This window comes from Bison bison, unplaced genomic scaffold, assembly GCF_000754665.1.
Source record: "Bison bison bison isolate TAMUID 2011002044 unplaced genomic scaffold, Bison_UMD1.0 scf7180017864105, whole genome shotgun sequence".
Classification (NCBI taxonomy): Eukaryota; Metazoa; Chordata; class Mammalia; order Artiodactyla; family Bovidae; genus Bison; species Bison bison.
In genome coordinates this window covers 2,134,530-2,154,925 of record NW_011494677.1, presented here as the reverse complement: position 1 = coordinate 2,154,925, position 20,396 = coordinate 2,134,530, and the positions used below count along the sequence as shown (strand labels likewise).

Here is a 20,396-nt window from a genome sequence, read left to right as displayed (position 1 = left end):
GGTCTAACTTCTAAGGCAAGAGGATGGAAAGAAATGTCTTCGTGGAGATTTCACGTGATAAACATGGAAAATAGAGGCCGTGGATTTGGTCAACTCCATCTGGAAAGCAGCATTTACAAGCAAACAAAACGCCCTCCTCACGGCTGGCTTGGTTTACATCGGAACACAATTTACATTCTCCTGAGTAGACTGAAAGAAGACTATGCTGATGTCCTGATGTTAACATCTCTCTTTTTAAAAAATACCATTTTGACTTTTTTAAAAAAGTCATACCAACACTCTTTACCACCGAAGTTCATCATTCTTCAATGACTTTGTGAAGACTTTACATATGCCAGGAATTAGGAGACAGGAACCAGAGGGAAGTTGGAAGGTGTAATTCACCGGAACCTACTTGTCTTAAAACATTCAGGACTCCAGTCACCCCACTGTCCTTTCTTCAGTTGAACATCAGCCAGACTTATCTATATATACGTAGAAGTGTGGAAAGTTTTCAGGGTTTCCCTGGTGGCTCAGTGGTAAAAAATCCACCTGCCAGTGAAGGAGACTCGGGTTTGATCGCTGGGTGGGGAAGATCCCCTGGAGGAGGGCATGGCAACACACTCCAGTGTTCTTGCCTGGAAAATCCTATAGACAGAGGACCCTGGTGGGCTACAGCCCACGAGGTCGCGAAAGAGTTGGACATGACTTAGCGACTAAACAACAACAGGGGCAATGTGGAAGCTTTTCTGGGCTTTCAAGCTTTCCAAGGCTTTATTCTTCCTTCCTCCTTCTTCCTCTCTGTCTATGAGCTTTTCAGATTAGCAGGGAAGTATCCCCATTCTAGCTGTCAAGTGACCAGTATTAATACTTAAGCCTCTTGTCTGGGATACTAGAGTCTTTAGCCAACCACAGTCAGTCACCCTAGCTGCCCCACAGTGGGTTTCTTTTCTTCTTATTATTAATTTTTATTGGAGTATAGTTGATTTATAATGTTTAGTTTCTGCTGTACAGCAAAGTGAATCAGTTACACATACACATGTATTCACTCTTTTTAAGATTCTGTTCTCATATAGGGTGGCTTCCCACATGGCGCTAGTGGTAAAGAATCCACCTGCCAATGCAGGAGACACAAGAGATGTGGGTTCTATGCTTGGGTTGGGAAGATCCCCTGGAGCAGGAAATAGTGCAGAGGATCTGACACGACTGAGCACACACACTTGCACACACTCTTATATAGGGTATCTCAGAATATTGAGTAGAGTTCCCTCTGCTAACAGTAGGTCCTTATTAGTTACCTGTTTTATATATGAAAATGTTAGTCACTCAGTCATGTCCGACTCTTTGCAACCTCATGAACTATATAGCCTGCCAGACTCCTCTGTCCACAGAATTCTGCAGGCATGAATACTGGAATGGGTAGCCATTCTCTTCTCCAGGGGATCTTCCCAACCCAGGAATCGAACCCAGATCTCCTGCATTGCAGGCAGATTCTTGACCTTCTGCATAGTAGCATGTATATGTCAGTCCCAATCTCCCAAATCATCCCTCCCGCCTCTGTGTTTCTTATTTCTTCTCCTTCCCTAAGATTCCCACATGAGAACCAAGAAAGCTTGGTGCTTTCTAGATAACCAGCCTGCTGTCAAAGTATGTCACACCCCATGAGATTTTGTGGTGGGTTTTCTCACTTTTACCCAGTAAAGGTTTCTCAGCAAGGAGATCCGGTCAAACTGGAGGCTGGGGGCAGCACAGAGCCTGGTGCGTGCTCTCCCCTTCTTGCTGGAAAGGATGCGACCCCTGAGGCCTTTCTATGAGGGAAGGTGGGATAGACCCTTTGCCTTCCTGAGCTCCCGCCACAGTTACTTGGTCCTGAAGGCTTCTCGGAGAAGGGAATGGCACCCCACTCCAGTACTCTTCCCTGGAAAATCCCACGGATGGAGGGGCCTGATAGGCTGCAGTCCATGGGGTCACTAAGAGTTGGACACAACTGAGCGACTTCACTTTCACTTTTTACTTTCATGCATTGGAGAAGGAAATGGCAACCCACTCCAATATTCTTGCCTGGAGAATTCCAGGGACGGGGGAGCCTGGTGGGCTGCCGTCTATGGGGTCGCACAGTCGGACACAACTGAAGCGACTTAGCAGCAGCAGTAGCAGAAGGCTTCTCAGTGCTCCCGGGGGCCCTTTTCTGCTTGCCTATGCACAGGTTCCTAGGTGAAAGGATTGCAAAATTTATCCATGTTTTTATACCTTAAGTTTCTCTCCAAGGTGAAAATAATGCTTTGAAATGAGTAAATGGCGACAGGGTGCAACCCAGAAAAATGAAATCATAATATGACCATAAAGGCTCATATTCTGAAGTTTGACTCTAGCATGCGTGTATGTGTGTGTGTGGTGTATGTATATGTGTGTAAGTTTGAGAGAGAGGTGGGGGGAAGCAGAGAGTAGGCAAAATGCCCTCATGTTCCCCAATTTTAGGTGATTTCCTCTCTCCCAGAACACAAAAGATGGTAGTCTGAATTGATGATAAGTGACTATTTCTGGGTTAAATATGAACTGCAAAGCCCTGTTGCTACGTCTGTGCTGAGTCCTTGGGAAGAAAGCAGCTATAGCCCGCAAGATTCAAAATCCTCCGCAGCTCCAGAGGCATCTGGGACTGAAGATTGCCCCCTCCATTTTTGGTGAGAACTTGAACACTGCTTTCAAGAAGGAGTAGCAGTGGATTTTCCCAAAGATTGAGCCTAGAAGGGCACTGGAACTCCCCGACACAGGGACCCATTCTTCCTCTCCTCCCCAACACTCGGCCAAGGGACTTGTCCTTCTCCCTGTGCTAAGACTTGACAAAGCATGTTATTTTTATTCAACTCAAGTCTTGAGCAAAAAAATATATGGTTCTGCATCCAGGCCAGCAACCTCTCTCCTCAGAATTTACAAGCCACCTGTGGAGTTTTAGAGGTTTTACATGGAAGGGTGGCAAGCCAGGGTTTCCTAACACATCCAAAAATGAACCCTGCAAAAACAAACCAAAAAAGGAACTGTGGGTGCCTTTTGAACTTTCTAATAGATGTTGTGATCAGTGGAGGATCTCCTCTATTGGATCATTTTCAAGAATAATCAGAGTCAAGAATGTTTGTTGGAGGAAATATGGAAGCCGACTTACATTCGGGGAAACCATGCTTCCCAACCTGGCCCTGAAACCTCGCCCCCCTTGTACATAGAGGTTTCCCTGCACGGCTGGATCTCTGTCACCTCAGGCGCCACCACTGGAAACCAAAGGCCCGTGGTCCCTTGTTTCTATTTTCCTTTAAGTCAGGGATCTCCACTCCCAGAATCCAAAGCCTGATGATCTGAGGGGGAGCTGATGTAATAATGTTCAAAATAAAATGCATAATAAACTTAGTGCACTTGAATCATTCCCAAACCATCCCCCGACTCAGACTATGGAAAAAATCGTCTTCCACAAAACTAGTCCAGGGCGCCAAAAAGATTGGGGACGGCTGCCAAGGGACAGGATTCATACACGATAGGTTGCTGTGGCCCCGGGCAGAGTAGCAGTTTTCTTCAGAATGGTTCCAGAGAGCAGAGAGGAAAGAGCCTGCCTTCCTTAGCTGGGACAGGTCCAAGCTTGGGTTCACAAGATGTTTGCTTCATGAACATCAAAGCAGCCTGAAGCAAGGCAGTTGTCAGCAAAGACTGCTGATGGCTTCCTCCCGGTACTGCTCCCCACGTCCCGGGTGGGCGGCTGCCATGCTGTTCACCCAGCACACTAAGCCCATCAGCTCCCCAAGGCAGAAGGCGAGACCTGACTCCAAGGACATATCAAGGTTCAGTGCCTCCTGGGGTCTCCCCTTTGGAAGTTGGTTCTCCCACTTGGCTCAGACAACAAGAAGCCGGTCTTGTGACCAAAACCCCACTCTCATCCCAAACAGGGCCCTCTCAGGGGACTCCCACCTGGCTTCTTGCCAGGCTGTCTTACACAGAAAGTGCCCTCACCCAAGAGGCTCCTCAGGTTGCTCTGATAACCTGGATGGTGCCGTGCGGCTACCTCTCCGTCCAACAGACCCGGCCTTTATGTTCCAGTCCTGGTTTCTAAGTCCTCAGACTGCTGGTGCTCCACATTCTCATGGATGATTTATTCGTCTCTTTAGGGAAGTATATTTCTGCAAGGATCATGTCATTTGTGAGGCATATGGCAGGAGGGTGCTTTAGTTAAGGGGTGGTGAACTGAATCACATCAGGTTTTGCTTTGGCGAAGACACCAGATGGATGCCTTTATGATGAAGCGGGTCTCCTTCTCAGCCTTCTCTTTAATGCCGGTCTCCAACAGGTGTTTCCTCTAAGGCCTATCTGTTTTCCATAACGTCGGAATGAAGAAAGACGTTGTCTGTGACAGCTTGCGTACATAGATCATGCTTTTTATTATGATAGAAATGTGTACAGTGACTTATTTGCTACTCTGAGTCAAGTTAAAATGTGCTTGGAAGGAGATCATCTTCCATTTGCCAAAAAGGCATTTCATTTCCAGACCAAGGACGCTTTATTCATTATGGGGGGTGCACTTGGGAGAGGAAGAACGAGAGGAAGCGGCAAAAAAAAAAAAAAAAAGCTGAAGAAAGTGAGCAGAAGAGTAGGCACAGTTGTTGCAGACTTGGGCACTGAGGGCCGCCTCCTGACGGTAACTTAGCTACGTTATATTAGCACTTGAGGCATAGTGTCGAGAAAGCTACACATGATGGGAGAAGAAGATTCTATGAATGAGTAATACAGCCCATTCTCCAAGTCCTGATAAAAATCAAAACCAGATATGGGTCTTTGGTGTGTTCCCCTTAATGATCACCATGGTCCTGTTTAGCCATCACCATTAAGAGTGTGCCTGTTTGGCTCTTAGGGTTCTGGGTTGGGGCTCATGACTTATGGATATTGAAACCACAAAAAGCCACGTTAATTTGAATGAACAAGGTAGCTTATTTTAGTCAAGCTGACTTTGAGGCTTATATTACAACGTCTTCTGGCTAGGTAGATGACTGGAATCACTAAGCTTGTAGGGAGATTAAATGCAGAGGAAAATTAAGAATTGCACCTAGTCCTTGGCTGATCTCATCAGCAATTAGCCTCTCTGCTTTTCCAAACCCTTCTAAACCCTTCTGCCTCAAGCCTCCTACCTCAGCTTCTCTATCTGTGTCCTCTCTCTATCCCATTACTTTAGATCTGACATGTCAATCTAAGTTCCTTTGTCAGAAAAATTATGGTTTTACATAGCAGTGTAGAAATTAACCTGGTCAAAGAGAGCAAATATTGCTTGTTATTATGTTGGAGTCTGAGTCTTTGACCAGGTATCAAATAACAAGCTGTGTTAATTCACAGAGAATACCCCTAACCCTTCAGCACAAAGAGAAATAGGTCATATTACTCTATGGATGAATAGTAAAATCTTACAGGAGAATGCTATCTTAAGCTACTGGTTACCAGGGCTGAACCCATAGTGTGCCATGGTACAGTATGTTGGAAAAGGCATCGTAACAGATGTGTTTAAATAAGTATAGGTAGTTAAGTAAATAGTAACGTTTCTGCAGTCAAAGAAGTGTGTAAAACACTGAATTATACAAATTTCAAATGATATCTCTTTTGCAAGACTTTTCAGAACCTTTCATATGCTAAGGTGTGGGGTAAATTTCAAAGAGGAGTTACTGTTCTCAAAATTTATTTGCCTCCAGAAAACATGTCTTAGGGACTTCTTCAGTTGCTCACATTATGGAATATTTTGGAAAAGGTAATTGTTTTAGAATAGGGCTGACTAATACTGTGGTAGCAACCAAGAAACCTTAGCGGCTTGGCACAACCCATATTTCTTGTTCATGTTACATGTCCAACATGGGCCAGGAAGGCAAGGAATCAGCTCATCATCACTCATATACTCAGGCTGGTCATCTCTACAATGGGTTAGGAGGAGGTATGGAGGCTCACCTGAGGACTTCTCCCTATGTCAACCATGACTGCTCACATGTCATTGGCCAGAGCGAATCACGTTGCCTCACCTAACCTGTCCATCTGCTAAGGCAGGAAAGGAGAATGGGAAATTGTGAATACCAGTAATCTCAACCTCATCAGTATATTCAAGTGTCAGGTTTCAGTCTGTTAGCTCTTTGAATTTTATCCATGAACTAAGGGGTAAAGTCTCTGAAAGAGACAGAAATGCTCAGCAGACATTTCAAATGCTTCCCGATTCCTCAGCCCCATAAAGCCTGCAGGAGCCCCGTGACTCGTTCTGGCCAGTGAAATGTGAGGTACAATGGCTGGTTGACTTGGGCCAAGGCAGTTAAATGCCTGAGCCTGACTCTCTCATCTCTTTCTCTTCTCTTGCCTTGATGACAAAGGAGGATGTGAGTTCCAGGGGGGCATGCCAATCAATTTAATATGGTAGATCTTCTTTCCTTTGAAGACGCTGAGTGACTGTGTGGAGCAGAGACACCTGTTCACCTCAGTAAAATGAATAGTGTGTGTGAGAAATAACCCATGTTAGATTAAGCCCTTGGGATTTTGAGGTTGTTTCTGCAGCCTGTGCCTGGATTCTCTCAACTTGAATAGTCCTTTCTAACCCAAACCTCTCGGTGATCCCTTTAGGGTGTCCTTTCTTCTCTCACAGGCACATGTTCCTCAGGATGGGAGTGGAATTTTTCTAAGCCTCTTCCAGCCTTTTTGGTGATTGACTCTATGGCATGACAAGTGTTGTGGCTGACTACAGTGTGGGGCGATCATATGGAAGGGTTTGCCAAGACTTAGACCAAGGTTTGAGCAAGTTTTAGTCAAATGCAGGCCAGTGAGATGCAAGCTGTAAAGGATGCAAAATGCATTTAATGAGTAAGGATGTTTCAACCGGGACCCATAAGAAAAGATCTGGACAGGAGAGGAGAAGAAAACAGGCTAAGGAGAGAGATATAGCACTCATGACTGGATCTCCTAACGCTTTAAGTTCTAGATTAGGGTGCACAAAACATCTCTCATGATCTCTCCCAAACAGCAGTAGCATCAAAACAGTAACAAAACTAAGGGCAAAACTTAAGCAGACATAACTACCTTTAGAACACATCTAATCTAAGGTAAAAAGAGAGACTTGTATGTCACACACACACACACTTGCACACAATTCTTGTTGGCTTTTGCCCCAGCGTGCTTAATGTGCCTTCAGCTCTGAAGACATGACCCCTTGCTGTCCTTCAGACATGAATCTTTATTCTGGAGTCTCACAGACCTAAGGTTGCTTTCCCTGTGTTATTCACTTTGGGCTCAGGGCTCAACAAGTTTGGTATCAGGCATTGTTAGCCAGAGCCCCGAGTGTTCCCAGGCTAACTGTCCCTTCTCCACATTTAGGACTTTTTTCTGCGAAATGGAAGAGGAGTCTGACCGCCTCGATAGCAGCGGCATGTTTCACTGGTGTAGAGCCACCCCTTTGAACAAGATGATTCTGGTAGGTGACCTGGCGCCAAATCTCAGATAGACTCGAGCTTCTCTTAGGGTAGATGGTGTCCTCCTGCTAGTCATAAGCACCTGCCCTTTCTCTTTGTAAACTGTGCATTTTGAAGGAAAAATACAGCCTCACGAGCCATCTAAATATATGCAGGGTAACAGATGGGGCATTTGACAACAACCTTGTGGGTAATATGCCAGGGTTTAAAACACGTTAGCTCAGATTCTTCAACCACTTTCTCCTTCCTTTAATAGTTCAGCTGAGTCAGTTATTCAGAATAATGTTCTCCTGAAACTTTTCTGTTTTGCTAGTAAATCTGGTTAATTTACATGTACCAGGGGAACATACTGTTTACAAGAACTCTGCAGTCTTTCCTTTTTTTAAAAGTAGATAAATGTTTCCTTAATTTATTGTTTTCAAAGTTGGAATTTTTTTATAGTATTTTTTCTTAAAGCTGGTTATACGTATACTGAATGTATTAGCCACGGATGTAGCTCTGTAGTGCTTGGCCCTCCCACAGCACACAGCATGGGTGAATTCATATAGATGTAGAATTCTGTCCTTGACTCTGTCCTCCCAAGGAGACAAACTAACTGAGTTCAGTGAAATGCCAGCAACCAAGATGTAAACACCTCGGATCCTAATCCCAGGCTCTGACACCCACTTTCTCGATCTCCATCTATTCTCAGAGTTGGAAACTCAAGTACAATCTCAGTGGTTTACTTTCAAGCAGTAGCTGGTAAATTTAACTAACAAAAGGTTATTTTTTTTTTATTTAAAATAAACTAATAAAAGATTACTTACATGTTGTAAGAACCCTGTATAATTTGTTCAGCTATGACTAATTGATAACTATGTATTTTTCTTGCTTTCCAAAAGTAGTTTAGTTCACTTTTTTCTGTTACACACACACACACACACACACACGCAATCCTTGTGCTCAGTGCCAATGTCCTGACAAAATACGTTCCAGTTCTTATAAAAAGCATAATCAATCATTTGATCAGAAGCACAAAGTTGTCAGAGCTGTCATATCAACTGAAAGACTATTAGGACTGCCTAAGCTCATCATTTTAGAAAGTATGTCTTATCTTAAATGAAACAAACATCCGTTGAGCAGGAAGGCAAACATGTTTTCAGTGGGAGGGACATCTTTAGAAAGGTTGGGAGGTGACTGCAGATGGAAGCATTCAAGAGACCAAGAGATGGAAATAGCAGATGTTTCTTTATCCCGTTTAGTAAGTCCCCAGATAGCTTGCTGAGAGATGTCCCCTTATGGCACTTGATGTGAAATATAACCGAGTCTTCTGATGAATTTAGAAGGGCTTCTAGTTTAAGAGGTTCTAAGAGTTTTGAAACTGTGATCATAGAGGAGAAATGTATAGGTTGCAAATTTTTGGCCAACTTTGAACTTGGTTCGATTTGCAGAAAAGTAACAACTTGGAGCAAATAGTGCACTCCCCTCTTTCCTACCGAAGCCACCATCTTTCTCAGTGGGAAGACAGTTTTGTGCCACAGTTCCCTGGAGAAATTGCCTTGCTAGCTGTGCCCGTTAATGCCCTATGCCATGTATCTTGTTCCTAATTGTTTAGTTCTACTCAGAAGAGCGATTTCTGGACTTCAGAGCTGTTCCATTAAATACTGTTAGAGGCATCATTATTCAAGTTAAAACTAATCGGATTAGCCAGAGACAATTATTTAATGGATTTGGTTAAGATTCATATCACTCTCTAGAAAGGATCTCCAGATGAGTAGCTTTGTGTCCCCTCACGGGGCCATTCCCTTCAGAAAGAGTATTTCCCAGTCTATGCTAATAGAACAAACTCTAATTGTTGAGATGTCAGATGTGACTTATCTATCCTGTTAAATTTCAGCAGCCCCTGTTTCACAGAAGCTTGTTCTTTAACCAGCGATGGACTGGCATAAGGATGAATGATACATCCCTTTGAAATATTTTGAGTTTTCATCTACTCAGGAATGTAGAACACTCTCAAGCGGGAACGGCTTGTCAATGCATTTAGCAAGTTCTCTACCAGTTTCCAAGAGTCCTTCTCTGAAAATCTAGGAATTCAGTGTGATTCAGATTGGATTAAATAGTTATTGAAAACAGTTAAAGACAGAAGTACTGAAATTTCAACCTATTATCCCATTTCCACAACAGAATTAACTTTTAGTTTTAAATCATTTAGATGTAAAGAAATTGGGGCTTAGAGAGGCTAGCTAGTTTATGGTCATACATGAATGACAACCAGAATACAAAATCAGTGCTTTTTCTACCCATCCCAGCACCACGAAAGATGACATTGACTCAATCCCTGAAATCAATCACAGAGACTTAAAATGTTTCTTACAGAAATATTCCTTTAAAAAATATTCCTTTCAATAAAAGTGAGGCTTACTGTTTTTAAAAGTCTCTGTGAATGTGGGAGAAACCTGATCTAAATATCCGTCACATATATTGTTTTGTCTTCAGCTTAAAAGTATAGGAGAGATGCTAAAAATCAGCCATGCTGATAAGATTCTGAGGGCATAATCAGATGATTGAGATGAAACAGAATGTTTGTAACCTTTTATTTTGTGCATTTTTCGTGATAAATTTCCTCAACTCTGGAGTTCTCTGGAATCCATTCAGTGTAGCTGGTGGAACCACATGAAGTTGCCAGTAGTCAACCATTTTTGACCCAGAAGAAGGCAATTTCATGTGGTTCAAACTAATATATGTGTTTTCATATGTATGAAAATCCACTGAAAACTGCGTCATACTGTACAACGTGGTGTAATTTTCAAGATTCGCTAGAAGACATAAGTTTAGCAACAGGATTTGGGGTGTTTTAAGTTTTCAGGGAGTTGTACGATAGTGTGTGTGTGTCTGTGTGTGTGTGTGTGTTAGTTGCTCAGTCACGTCTGACTCTTTGCAACCCCGCAACTGTAGCCAGCCAGGCTCCCATGTCCATGGAATTCTCCAGATAAGAATACTGGAATGGGTTGCCATTCCCTTCTCTAGGGGATCTTCCCGACCCAGGGATCAAACTCAGATCTCCTGTATTGCAGGAAGATTCTTTACCATCTGAGCTATCAGGGAAGCCCACCATAGCACGCTGCTGCTGCTACTGCTAAGTCGCTTCAGTCGTGTCTAACTCTGTGTGACCCCATAGATGGAAGCCCACCAGGCTCCCCCATCCCTGGGATTCTCCAGGCAAGAACACTGGAGCGCATATATGAGGCTAAAAACATGTAATGAAAATGAGAGCTATTTTCCCCATTTGGTTCAGTGGTTTCACAACTTGAGGAATGATACCAATCTGAATTTTCATGGAGGCACTCCAAGCTAATATAAAACTGGAAAAAGTGAAATAAGCAGGAACACCAGGAAAAGATATAAAGTATAATTGTCCATGTTCCATGTTATTAGGAGAATTTGCAGAATCTGATTACTGTTATGAAAGTGCTAGTGTTAATATACCTGGAAGAGTTGGAATGTGGGGAAGGAGCCTTCTTTAAGGGACTGTCATCTTGTTTCTAAAAATGACCAGAGTCTGGCCTGCTTATGCTTAGAAACGAACTGACAAGGCAAAATACGAGTTTCGGAACCACATTGTAGCATGTATCTTTGGAGATGCCCACTCAACACTGATGGGACTTCGGAATTTTGTAATGCCATTGAGAGCTAGCAACTATACCCGTCAGGAGCTGAAGGACATTGTGTTCATTGGGTCTCTGGATTACCTGCAGAGAGAATGGCGATTTATCCGGAATTTTCCCCAGATATACATTCTGCCTGTAAGTGTCACAGTAAGGAATAGTGAATGGTTATAATGATTATAATAATTACATTATATTATTATATATTATATATATATTACTATAATACTAGTTAAGATTAATCATGATACTAATAATACATCAATAATGTATTGTACAGTATTTTATACAATTATACAGTGCTTACTGGTACCAGAAATGGTTTGAAGCAGGTTGCACATACTAATTCACTTAACCCTCCAAATAACCCCATAGTATAAATTTTAAAGATGCTGAACTGTAGGCACAGAGAAAGGAAGTTACCTGTCCAAGTTTTCACGGTGGGTAAGTAGCTGGACTAGGATTTGAATCGACATATTTTCATGTTTATATTAATGACCATGTGTGTGGCCTTTATGTAAAGAGTTTGTCTGCATTTCTGAATCTGATTCTGACCTAGTGTCTACACCTGAGCTGATCCTAGCCAGCCTTCCTAGGCTGTGCTCTGCAAACTCGTCTTTTATGGAACGCATAATGCCATGTGGTCCTTGATAGATGTATGAAAAGGAGGAATTCTGAGAAACGGGTCCATTAGGCCCCTGTGGTACTGTGGGTTGTAATCGTCTTTGCTCTGAACCAACATAGAGATCAGTATCTCATTACAGGCCGCCATTTTCCTGGATTAAAATATACATAGGCAGTGTGAGATGCACGAAAGCATTTGATTTTTCAAGAAATGCTATCAATATATCAGAAGTATTCTTTAAAAGCAGCTGTCTCAGGAAGCAAGTTGTATTGCTTTTAAAAAAGTCACCATAAAATTCCCTGCACCACCTCAGTCCGTCGAAAGGGAGGAAAGAAAATGACAAGAAGTCTCCAGATTCAGCTGGTGTCAGGAATCACCAGTAACTGCATCTCAGCCACCTAATGGTGGGACCAGATCTCTCCCTATTTCTCCACCAAAGGAGCAACCGCCACTTTACTAATTGATCCAGTTTCCAGGAGGGGCCCCCAAAAGCAGCATTGTGAGGATGCAGAGGTGACCTCTCGATCTTTAGATGCGATGTTTTCCTCACCACTGTTATCCTGAGTTGTCGTTCAGCCACTCAGTTGTGACTCACTCTTTGCGATGCCATGGACTGTAGTACTCTGAGCTTCCCTGTCCTTCATTATCTCCGGGCATTTGCTCAAGTTCATGTCCATTGAATTGACAATGCCATCCAACCATCTCATCCTCTGCTGCCCCCTTCTCCTCCCACTTGAGTCATCTAGGTGACTCGATGCCAGCTTTGGTTCAGAAGCTTGCATCATCCCCAGTGTACCAGCGCCATCTGAGAAGTGTCCTCTCACCGGATTTTCTCTCCTTAGGGATCTGCACTCTATTCCGTGGACCTCCATGCAGTCAACATAGAGGAGTGTTCCATGTGTGCTGTCTTTTCCTCCTCCTGTAAGTCACCCAGTGGCCCGACTTTGGTGGACACAGAGCCCATCATGGCCACGCTCAACATCGGATACCTGCGAATTAGCTGCTCGGCCCGGACACCCTCAGGGCCACGTAAGAACCACACCCCGATAGAAAGGGGCTGGAGAGGATAGGATGAGGAAAGGGAGTCAACTCCTCTCTAAAAAACGCTCATGATGGGGAGGAGGAGAAATGGAGCTGGATGGCTTGGAAAATCCCATCCAGCTCTGAGAATTCTGTACTAGGATTAGTGGTTAGTGGACAGTTCAGTCCTGGGGAACCCTAGTCCAGTGAAAAGTGACGTTCATCTCCTAACTGGAATGCCCCTAACACTGTTTTCTCATATTAAGGAAAATCATGGAGTCGTAAGTGCTGTTTATTGTTACGAATCAATTATCAGTGAACATGGCCATTGGTATTTCATTATTGTTAATAACAAGTATTATTATTGCCAGTTAGTTCTCGTTGGAGCTAGTAGATGTTCAAGTTACTATTCTTAGTTTTTTGCTTGGACAGAATGAAGCCTAACTCTCTTTCAGTCTTCAAGATACTTTCACTACATGAATTTTTAGAAGATTAGCCCTAAAGTCCTTTCTAATTGCTATAAACTAAAAGTGTCAGGTTGGGAAGCGATGGTGAGAAGTGGGGAAATCGCTTCAGGATGGGGTTTGCATCTCTTCCTCCTTTATACTCCTCTCAGTACAATTATGGTCATTCCATAGATGCCTGAAATGAAAGTTGTTCAGTTGTGTCCAGCGCTTTGTGACCCCTTGGACTGTACAGTCCATGGAATTCTCCAGGCCAGAATACTGGAGTGGGTAGCCTTTTCCTTCTTCAGGGGATCTTCCCAACCCAGGGATTGAACCCAGGTCTCCCACATTGCAGGTGGATTTTTACCAGCTGAGCCACCAGTGAAGCCCTTGTGAAGCATCTGTGGATGCGTAACATGCACTTATTAAGTCAACTTAAGTGAGCCAGTAGGTGGACTGTGAGGAGTTTTCATGCATCTCACTTGCCCAAAATGTGCTTCAGGTATATTCCTGTGGCAGACTCGTGGCTTACCTTCTCCTCAAATTAGGAAAAGGCTTAGCTATCAGTCCATTTCTAAAAATTTATGACTAGCCACTTAATATGAAAATATTATGGTGAATAATTTTCAGTATTTAGAATAGATTTTCAATTCATGAAGTGAACACAACCCTTGGTTGGAGGCGCCTCCCCACCCCAGATTCAACTGTTTCCCTTGGGGATGTGGATGCTTCGTATTAAGATAGGGCACTCCGTCCTCCAACCACGTGGCTTGCTGACCACAGCTGTCCTACTTCACATGGAACTTGAAGAGGGCAGACAGTCCAGCCTTCACAAAGCTTTCATGGTCATGACAGTGGATGGACATGTTCGCGAGTGAAATCAGGAAACCAAAAGACCACTCTCTGACTCCTAGTACTGTTGCTAGGAAGGAAAATGGAGGGCTCTTGGGACAAAGGAATAAATGAATAATCTCATCAAATCTTTGGTGGGTGAATTAAGTCAGCTACTGCATAGACCTGCACTACACAGCCAAACACCACTCAACCTAAACCGGAGTTTCAGGGGTTTTTGTTAAGTGAAATAATAGCAAAGCAGTTCCTGAATATCAAACTACATTGAAAATCCTCACTAAGAAAATGTGAACCATACCTTTGCTGAGCTAATCTGGAGATGCATACAAATGACATTGTGTTCTGTATGTCAGTCCTTAGCTTAGCAATTAGGGCACTCAGATTTACACAAAATTTGTATGGTGTGTGTGTGTGTGTGTGTATCGTGCTTTCAACTTTCTAAAATTGGACAGAGAAGTATTCACTCTGAAGGCAATGTCATCAATATACAGATGAAAACGCTCACTCAGTAACAGCTGGGGGTGGACTGTCGTAAGCCACCTAGCTAATCATCGAGTGACTTGTCCTTCTATTATTTTTTAATCTTACATCCTATACAGGCTAAACCATATAGAAACCTATGATTGTTACTTCTAGTCTCTTTTATTATGTATCTAGTGATTCTTCTCATTTATGCATTTATTCATTCAACAAGAATATATTCATTTTGTATGTGTCACATACTCTGCTGCAGGCTAGGTTACCCTTAAAAGAGCAAATATGGGTTTAGTAGAAAGAGAGAGAGAAAAGAGGGGAAAAGGGTTGAGAGGGAGAAAGAGACGATGAAGAGATGTCACAGTGTTTGAATCGTCACGAAGTATGAGTATGTACTCTCCCCAATGACAAAAGGGAGGGTTTAGAGAAAAGTATATTGTGTAGACCTTGCTTATTTCCTTGTGTGGTTGTCAATGCACCCATTGTGTGATGAGGAAATAGAGGTCTGGACAGGCTCTCCTGTGCTACCTAAGAGAGGTAGCCAGCAGTAAACTCAGGTTGTACACACATGGAGATAGCCAAAGACTGTCACTCAGAAACCTCATCAGTTGTTCTGGCATCACAGGAATCTCCCTGGAGTTTGCATAGAGAAATTCCCAACCCTCAGAGAAGCCTGATCAGTTCTCTTAACCATTCTTCCCATTTCATACTAATATTCCCCTTGCACCAGACCAAGCAGGTGGCGATGGGAATTATCACCTCCAAGAACTGAGAGTATAAAGGATTGTGAAATTCCACAATTTCACAATTGTAGAAAGGAGGAAGACAAAGGAAGGGAGGGAGAAAAGCTCTTCCACGCTGAGCACCAACATGCATCTAGCATCCTGGCAATTTTCTTTTCCTTTCTCTAAGGCAGTGGTTCCCAACCAGGGGCAGTTTTACTCCCATAGGTCAGCTGACAATGTCTGGAGACAGTTTTGGTTATCACAGCTTGGGGGGTGGTGCTATTGGCATCTAGTGGGTAGAGGTCAAAGATGCTGCTAAATATCCTGCAGTGTACAAGTGCGAAATGCCGATAAGATCAAGACTGAGAACTCTTGCTCTGGACATGTCTGCTGAGCCTTTTGTGGCCTCAGCGGGCTTTTCCATGTCTTCATGATCATGCCAAAGTTACACATAAAACCTGTCTGGGACCAGCAAGTCTGTTGCATCCAGTGGTCCCCCAAGGGACGGTGGACATGGAAGGACAGAGAGACCGAAGACTCGCTAAAGGACGACATCATGGAAAACTTAAGATTTTTCAGCTGATGCTCTAATTACTGCCCTGTCATGTCACAAGAGCAGGTTGGCAAACCTAGGTACTGAACTAAATAATCTGTGGCATAATCTAAACATATAACGGTAATTAAGTCTGACAACTTAATATGCTACTGAAATTTAAACGTACAGCAGTAATCTACAATTAAGCAATCTTTTGTAATAGCACCCTGCCAGCCTGGAAGATTTCAGGTATAATACTGTGTACTACTAGGTGGCAAAAATATTGACATTAGTAGAATGTACCCAAGCTGTCATCAGATACATATTCAAATTGCCATTCACATTAACCATTACTTTACAAGGAAGGATGGAGTTCAGGCAGAAACTGTTTCTGTGCCCCAGCTGGTGTCAGAAAAGATACTTATACAGTTACGCCAGCTGATGTGGACACATCTCTATCCAAGAAGAAGATTTGCCTCTGAAAGTTGGGATTTTCCAAGCCCTTTTAGAGGGAATTGGAATCAGAAAGTGGAATTTGAAGGAGGATTTCCCCTTTAAGGGAAACTGATCTCAGTGTTTTATTGAAAATGCCAATCCAACCTGGTATATTTTAATAGGGCTACAAAGGAGCCCTTAAAAGAGCATGGGCTTTGAAATAAGTACTAATTGGTGAGTAAGAACCCATCCCTCTTTTGCAAGCAATATAATCTTGGGCAATATAATCTTTGCAAGCAATATAATCTAGGAAAAGGAGAACGTCAAGGTTGTATGTTGTCACCCTGTTTATTTAACTTGTATGCAGAGTACATCATGAGAAACGCTGGACTGGAAGAAACACAAGCTGGAATCAAGATTGCCGGGAGAAATATCAATAACCTCAGATATGCAGATGACACCACCCTTATGGCAGAAAGTGAAGAGGAACTCAAAAGCCTCTTGATGAAGCTGAAAGTGGAGAGTGAAAAAGTTGGCTTAAAGCTCAACATTCAGAAAAAGAAGATCATGGCCTCCAGTCCCATCACTTTATGGGAAATAGATGGGAAAACAGTGGAAACAGTGTCAGACTTTATTTTTCTGGGCTCCAAAATCACTGCAGATGGTGACTTCAGCCATGAAATTAGAAGGCGCTTACTCCTTGGAAGGAAAGTTATGACCAACCTAGATAGCATATTCAAAAGCAGAGACATTACTTTGCCAACAAAGGTCCGTCTAGTCAAGGCTATGGTTTTTCCAGTGGTCATGTATGGATGTGAGAGTTGGACTGTGAAGAAGGCTGAGCACCGAAGAATTGATGCTTTTGAACTGTGGTGTTGGAGAAGACTCTTGAGAGTCCCTTGGACTGCAAGGAGATCCAACCAGTCCATTCTGAAGGAGATCAGCCCTGGGATTTCTTTGGAAGCAATGATGCTAAAGCTGAAACTCCAGTACTTTGGCCACCTCATGGGAAGAGTTGACTCATTGGAAAAGACTCTGATGCTGGGAGGGATTGGGGGCAGGAGGAGAAGGGGACGACAGAGGATGAGATGGCTGGATGGCATCACTGACTCGATGGACGTGAGTCTGAGTGAATTCCGGGAGTTGGTGATAGACAGGGAGGCCTGGCGTGCTGCGATTCATGGGGTCACAAATAGTCGGACACGACTGAGCGACTGATCTGATCTGATCTGATAATCTTGGGCAAAGTATATAAACCTTGAGTCAGTTTCCTTGTCTTCAAAGGTGATCTCGTGGGACATAATTTATAGATTGCATGTAACCATTCGATGTCATCATTCTTACTTCCTTGCCGTTTCTACTGTTCACAGCAGCCAGAGGGATTTTTTGAAAGTATTTATTAGATAATAAATTTATCAGTTTCCTCCTTTCAGTCCTATAATGGTGACCCATAACAATTATAGGAAAACCATGTAGGGTCTTGCAGGCCAGTAAGGAGCTTGAACTTCCTCCTCGTTCAGCCTGTTTATACTGGCTCTTTCCTGCCTTTAGTCCCCTCTCGTTGGATGTCTTTTGCTTATCACTCAGGATGGCATTTCAATATCAGAGAAACCTCTTCACACCCTAAGTAAGGCCACCTCCCTTGTCAGTCCCGAAAACTTAGGTTTTTTCATAGTGCTCTTCACTATCTGAAAATATTTTGTTTATTGCAAATTTATTTGCAAATTGCAAAAAATTTGCAAATATTGCAACACGTAGTAATTGGGGAAAGGGCTGTTCACAGTTCTAACCTGGAGCTGATACTCTTTAAAGAATCATAGAGAGGACAGGTAGAAAGGAGATGAGGGTGGAAAGAAGGAAGGAAGAGAGGGAGGGAAGAAGGAAGGAAGGGACAGAAAGCAAATGAAACGCCTTGTATGGCTCTGAAAATCAAATAGAATCTCACTTCCCCCAAGACTCTCTGCATGATGACAATCCCAGAAATTTAAGAAAAAGAGTTGAATGTATTCAGATCCCATCAGCAATAAGATTTCCCAGTGAGTTTGGATATCTGATCTCTAGCCATCAGGCAAACCATCCTCTTTAATAGCTGTGTGGGTGAGGTTTGCCCCAGGGCATCTGTTTCCGCCCAGAGAGCAAAAGGGTTTTGCTAACATCCTAAGGCCATTTGCTTTCGGATCTAACTGTTAACTGCATGTGTTGCCCCCACCCCGTGTGGCTTCTGTGTTCACCCTAAATCTACTCAGCATTTTGGTGGCAATCAGAAATGTACTCAGCTCTACTCTGCATTAACAGGAGTGGCCCTTTTACTGACTGTTTCTGGGGGAGATGGGAGAGGTGGTAAACACTGCAGAGCTTAGCATTCCATCTGGGAACAAAACCTCCCTCTGGATTTCCCCTTTTCCAGACCTGTCTCAGTGGCCAGCTTCCCCATGACCACGCCTCCGTCTGTTTCTCAGACTCTCTTACCAAACCAAACTTGTTCATCTCACTCTCCCTCCCCACCGCTTCCCTGGCTTGGGAAACAAAAGATTCTCCACATATTTCAACTTCTTCCAAGGCAACAGAGAATCTTGATGACAAGTAGACTGTTAAGTTTCATGATATTTTTTCCCTCTTACATGCATAGTGTTCTCAGTACAGTTCAAGAAAGGTAATGAGCATTTTTTTGGTTGTTTTGGCTGCACTCGGTCTTAGTTGGGGCACACGGCACTCGGGATCTTTAGTTTCGAAATGTGAGATCTAGTTCTCTGACCAGGGATTGAACCCAGGTCCCCTGCATCAGGAGCCCAGAGTCGTAGCCACTGGCCTGCCAGGGAAATCCCTAACCAGCAGTTTTAAAGCAGAACTCCCGATGAGAGCATCGTGTATTTGTTTTGCTTGGTTGTGTGTCTTTGCTTTTAATCAGGATCCTAGATTCCTATTTCTCTCTTCCGTTTTCTTTCTTTACCTTTTTTGAGGGTTTAACTTGGTGACCAAGACTCTGGTGTCATTCTTGTTTTTGAAACTCCTCATTTGTCAACACGAGCTGAGGCTGTGTTCTGGGCCGGGGCTGGGCACCGACTCTCTCTGGCATTCGAGGCTTGTGGACTGAGAGGAAGGGCCTTGTCTCCTAAGGCAGCAACTAAAAGCAAAGTACGGAGGCCCCTGTGACCTCCAGTCCCAGTCTTTAAGGCGTTCCCGAGACGTTACGGATTGGGAAGACCAACCAGACCTGGAAGGCAGGCAGTCTTGCTGAAGAAGAAAGAGGATGTGGGCAGAGCCTCAGGCCAGGAGGACTCCAAAGAGGCAGAAGCACCAGGAGCAGAAGCCCTCCAGTGACTGTGTATCCCCAAGCGCTCCTGGGGAGGCACTCCTGCTTATTCACAGTTTCTTGAAAGTTCTACAAGCAAAAGGATGTGGTTTGAAGCACTGCCTGCCTGAGCCATCACCTGGGACCCCACACGGTACAGAACAATCATGTTTAAACTTTGTTCGCCAATAAACAACGATGGGGCGAGCGCCACCTGTTTTCACAATTCACCTGAAAGGTCATTTAGGACGGGAGTCCCCAACCTCTGCGCCACGGACTGGTAACCCCCATCAGATCAGCAGTGGCTTTAGATTAGACATAAAGTGTGAGATAAATATAATGCACTTGAATCATCGCGAAACCATCCCATGGAAAAATTGTCTTCCGTGAAACCAATCCTTGGTGCCAAAAAAAGTTGAGGAACACACATACACCACTAAACTGGAAAGCAGAGGCTGGGACTTGTTTTTTTTTTTTTTTTCTAATTATAGAAAAGGATTTGGGATTTGGGCATGAGGGTCGGTTTGCTAAGATAAAGCACCAGGAGCCACGGTGCGCTTCCGCATCCTTGTCTGTGTCACCAGCCACCGCCTTTACGTTTATCGACCCCTTTCCTCCCTGTTGTCTGTTCTGCAGAGTTCGCCCAGTGCTTCAGTAGCAATCCCAGGAAATCAAAGTACCGAAGGATCCCCATTCTCACCGAACTGAGTAAGTTGTGTTTCAAGGGCAGAATTCAAGGCAGAGGTCTTTGCCTGTGTGCTCGATGACCCAGGGTTGCCTTTAGGATACACCGGCAAAGGACTGAGGACCCAGAAGGAGACCCAGAGACCATTCTGTGCTTGCAGGACGTTATGTTAGGCTTTTATTGGATTGGTGATGTTGACGTCATCCAGCAGAGCTTGTCGT

The 20,396-nt window shown here is 43.7% G+C and overlaps 1 protein-coding gene across 1 annotated transcript in view; it reads left to right on the top strand.

Moving 5' to 3' along the window:
• The window catches only part of KCNU1 (potassium channel, subfamily U, member 1), a 144,474-nt gene that overhangs the window by 109,461 nt on the left and 14,617 nt on the right, over positions 1–20,396 (top strand). Inside the window, 4 exon segments of the mRNA XM_010838791.1 lie at positions 7,348–7,444; positions 11,000–11,224; positions 12,554–12,740; positions 20,127–20,198. Coding sequence (XP_010837093.1) covers positions 7,348–7,444; positions 11,000–11,224; positions 12,554–12,740; positions 20,127–20,198 — 581 coding nt within the window.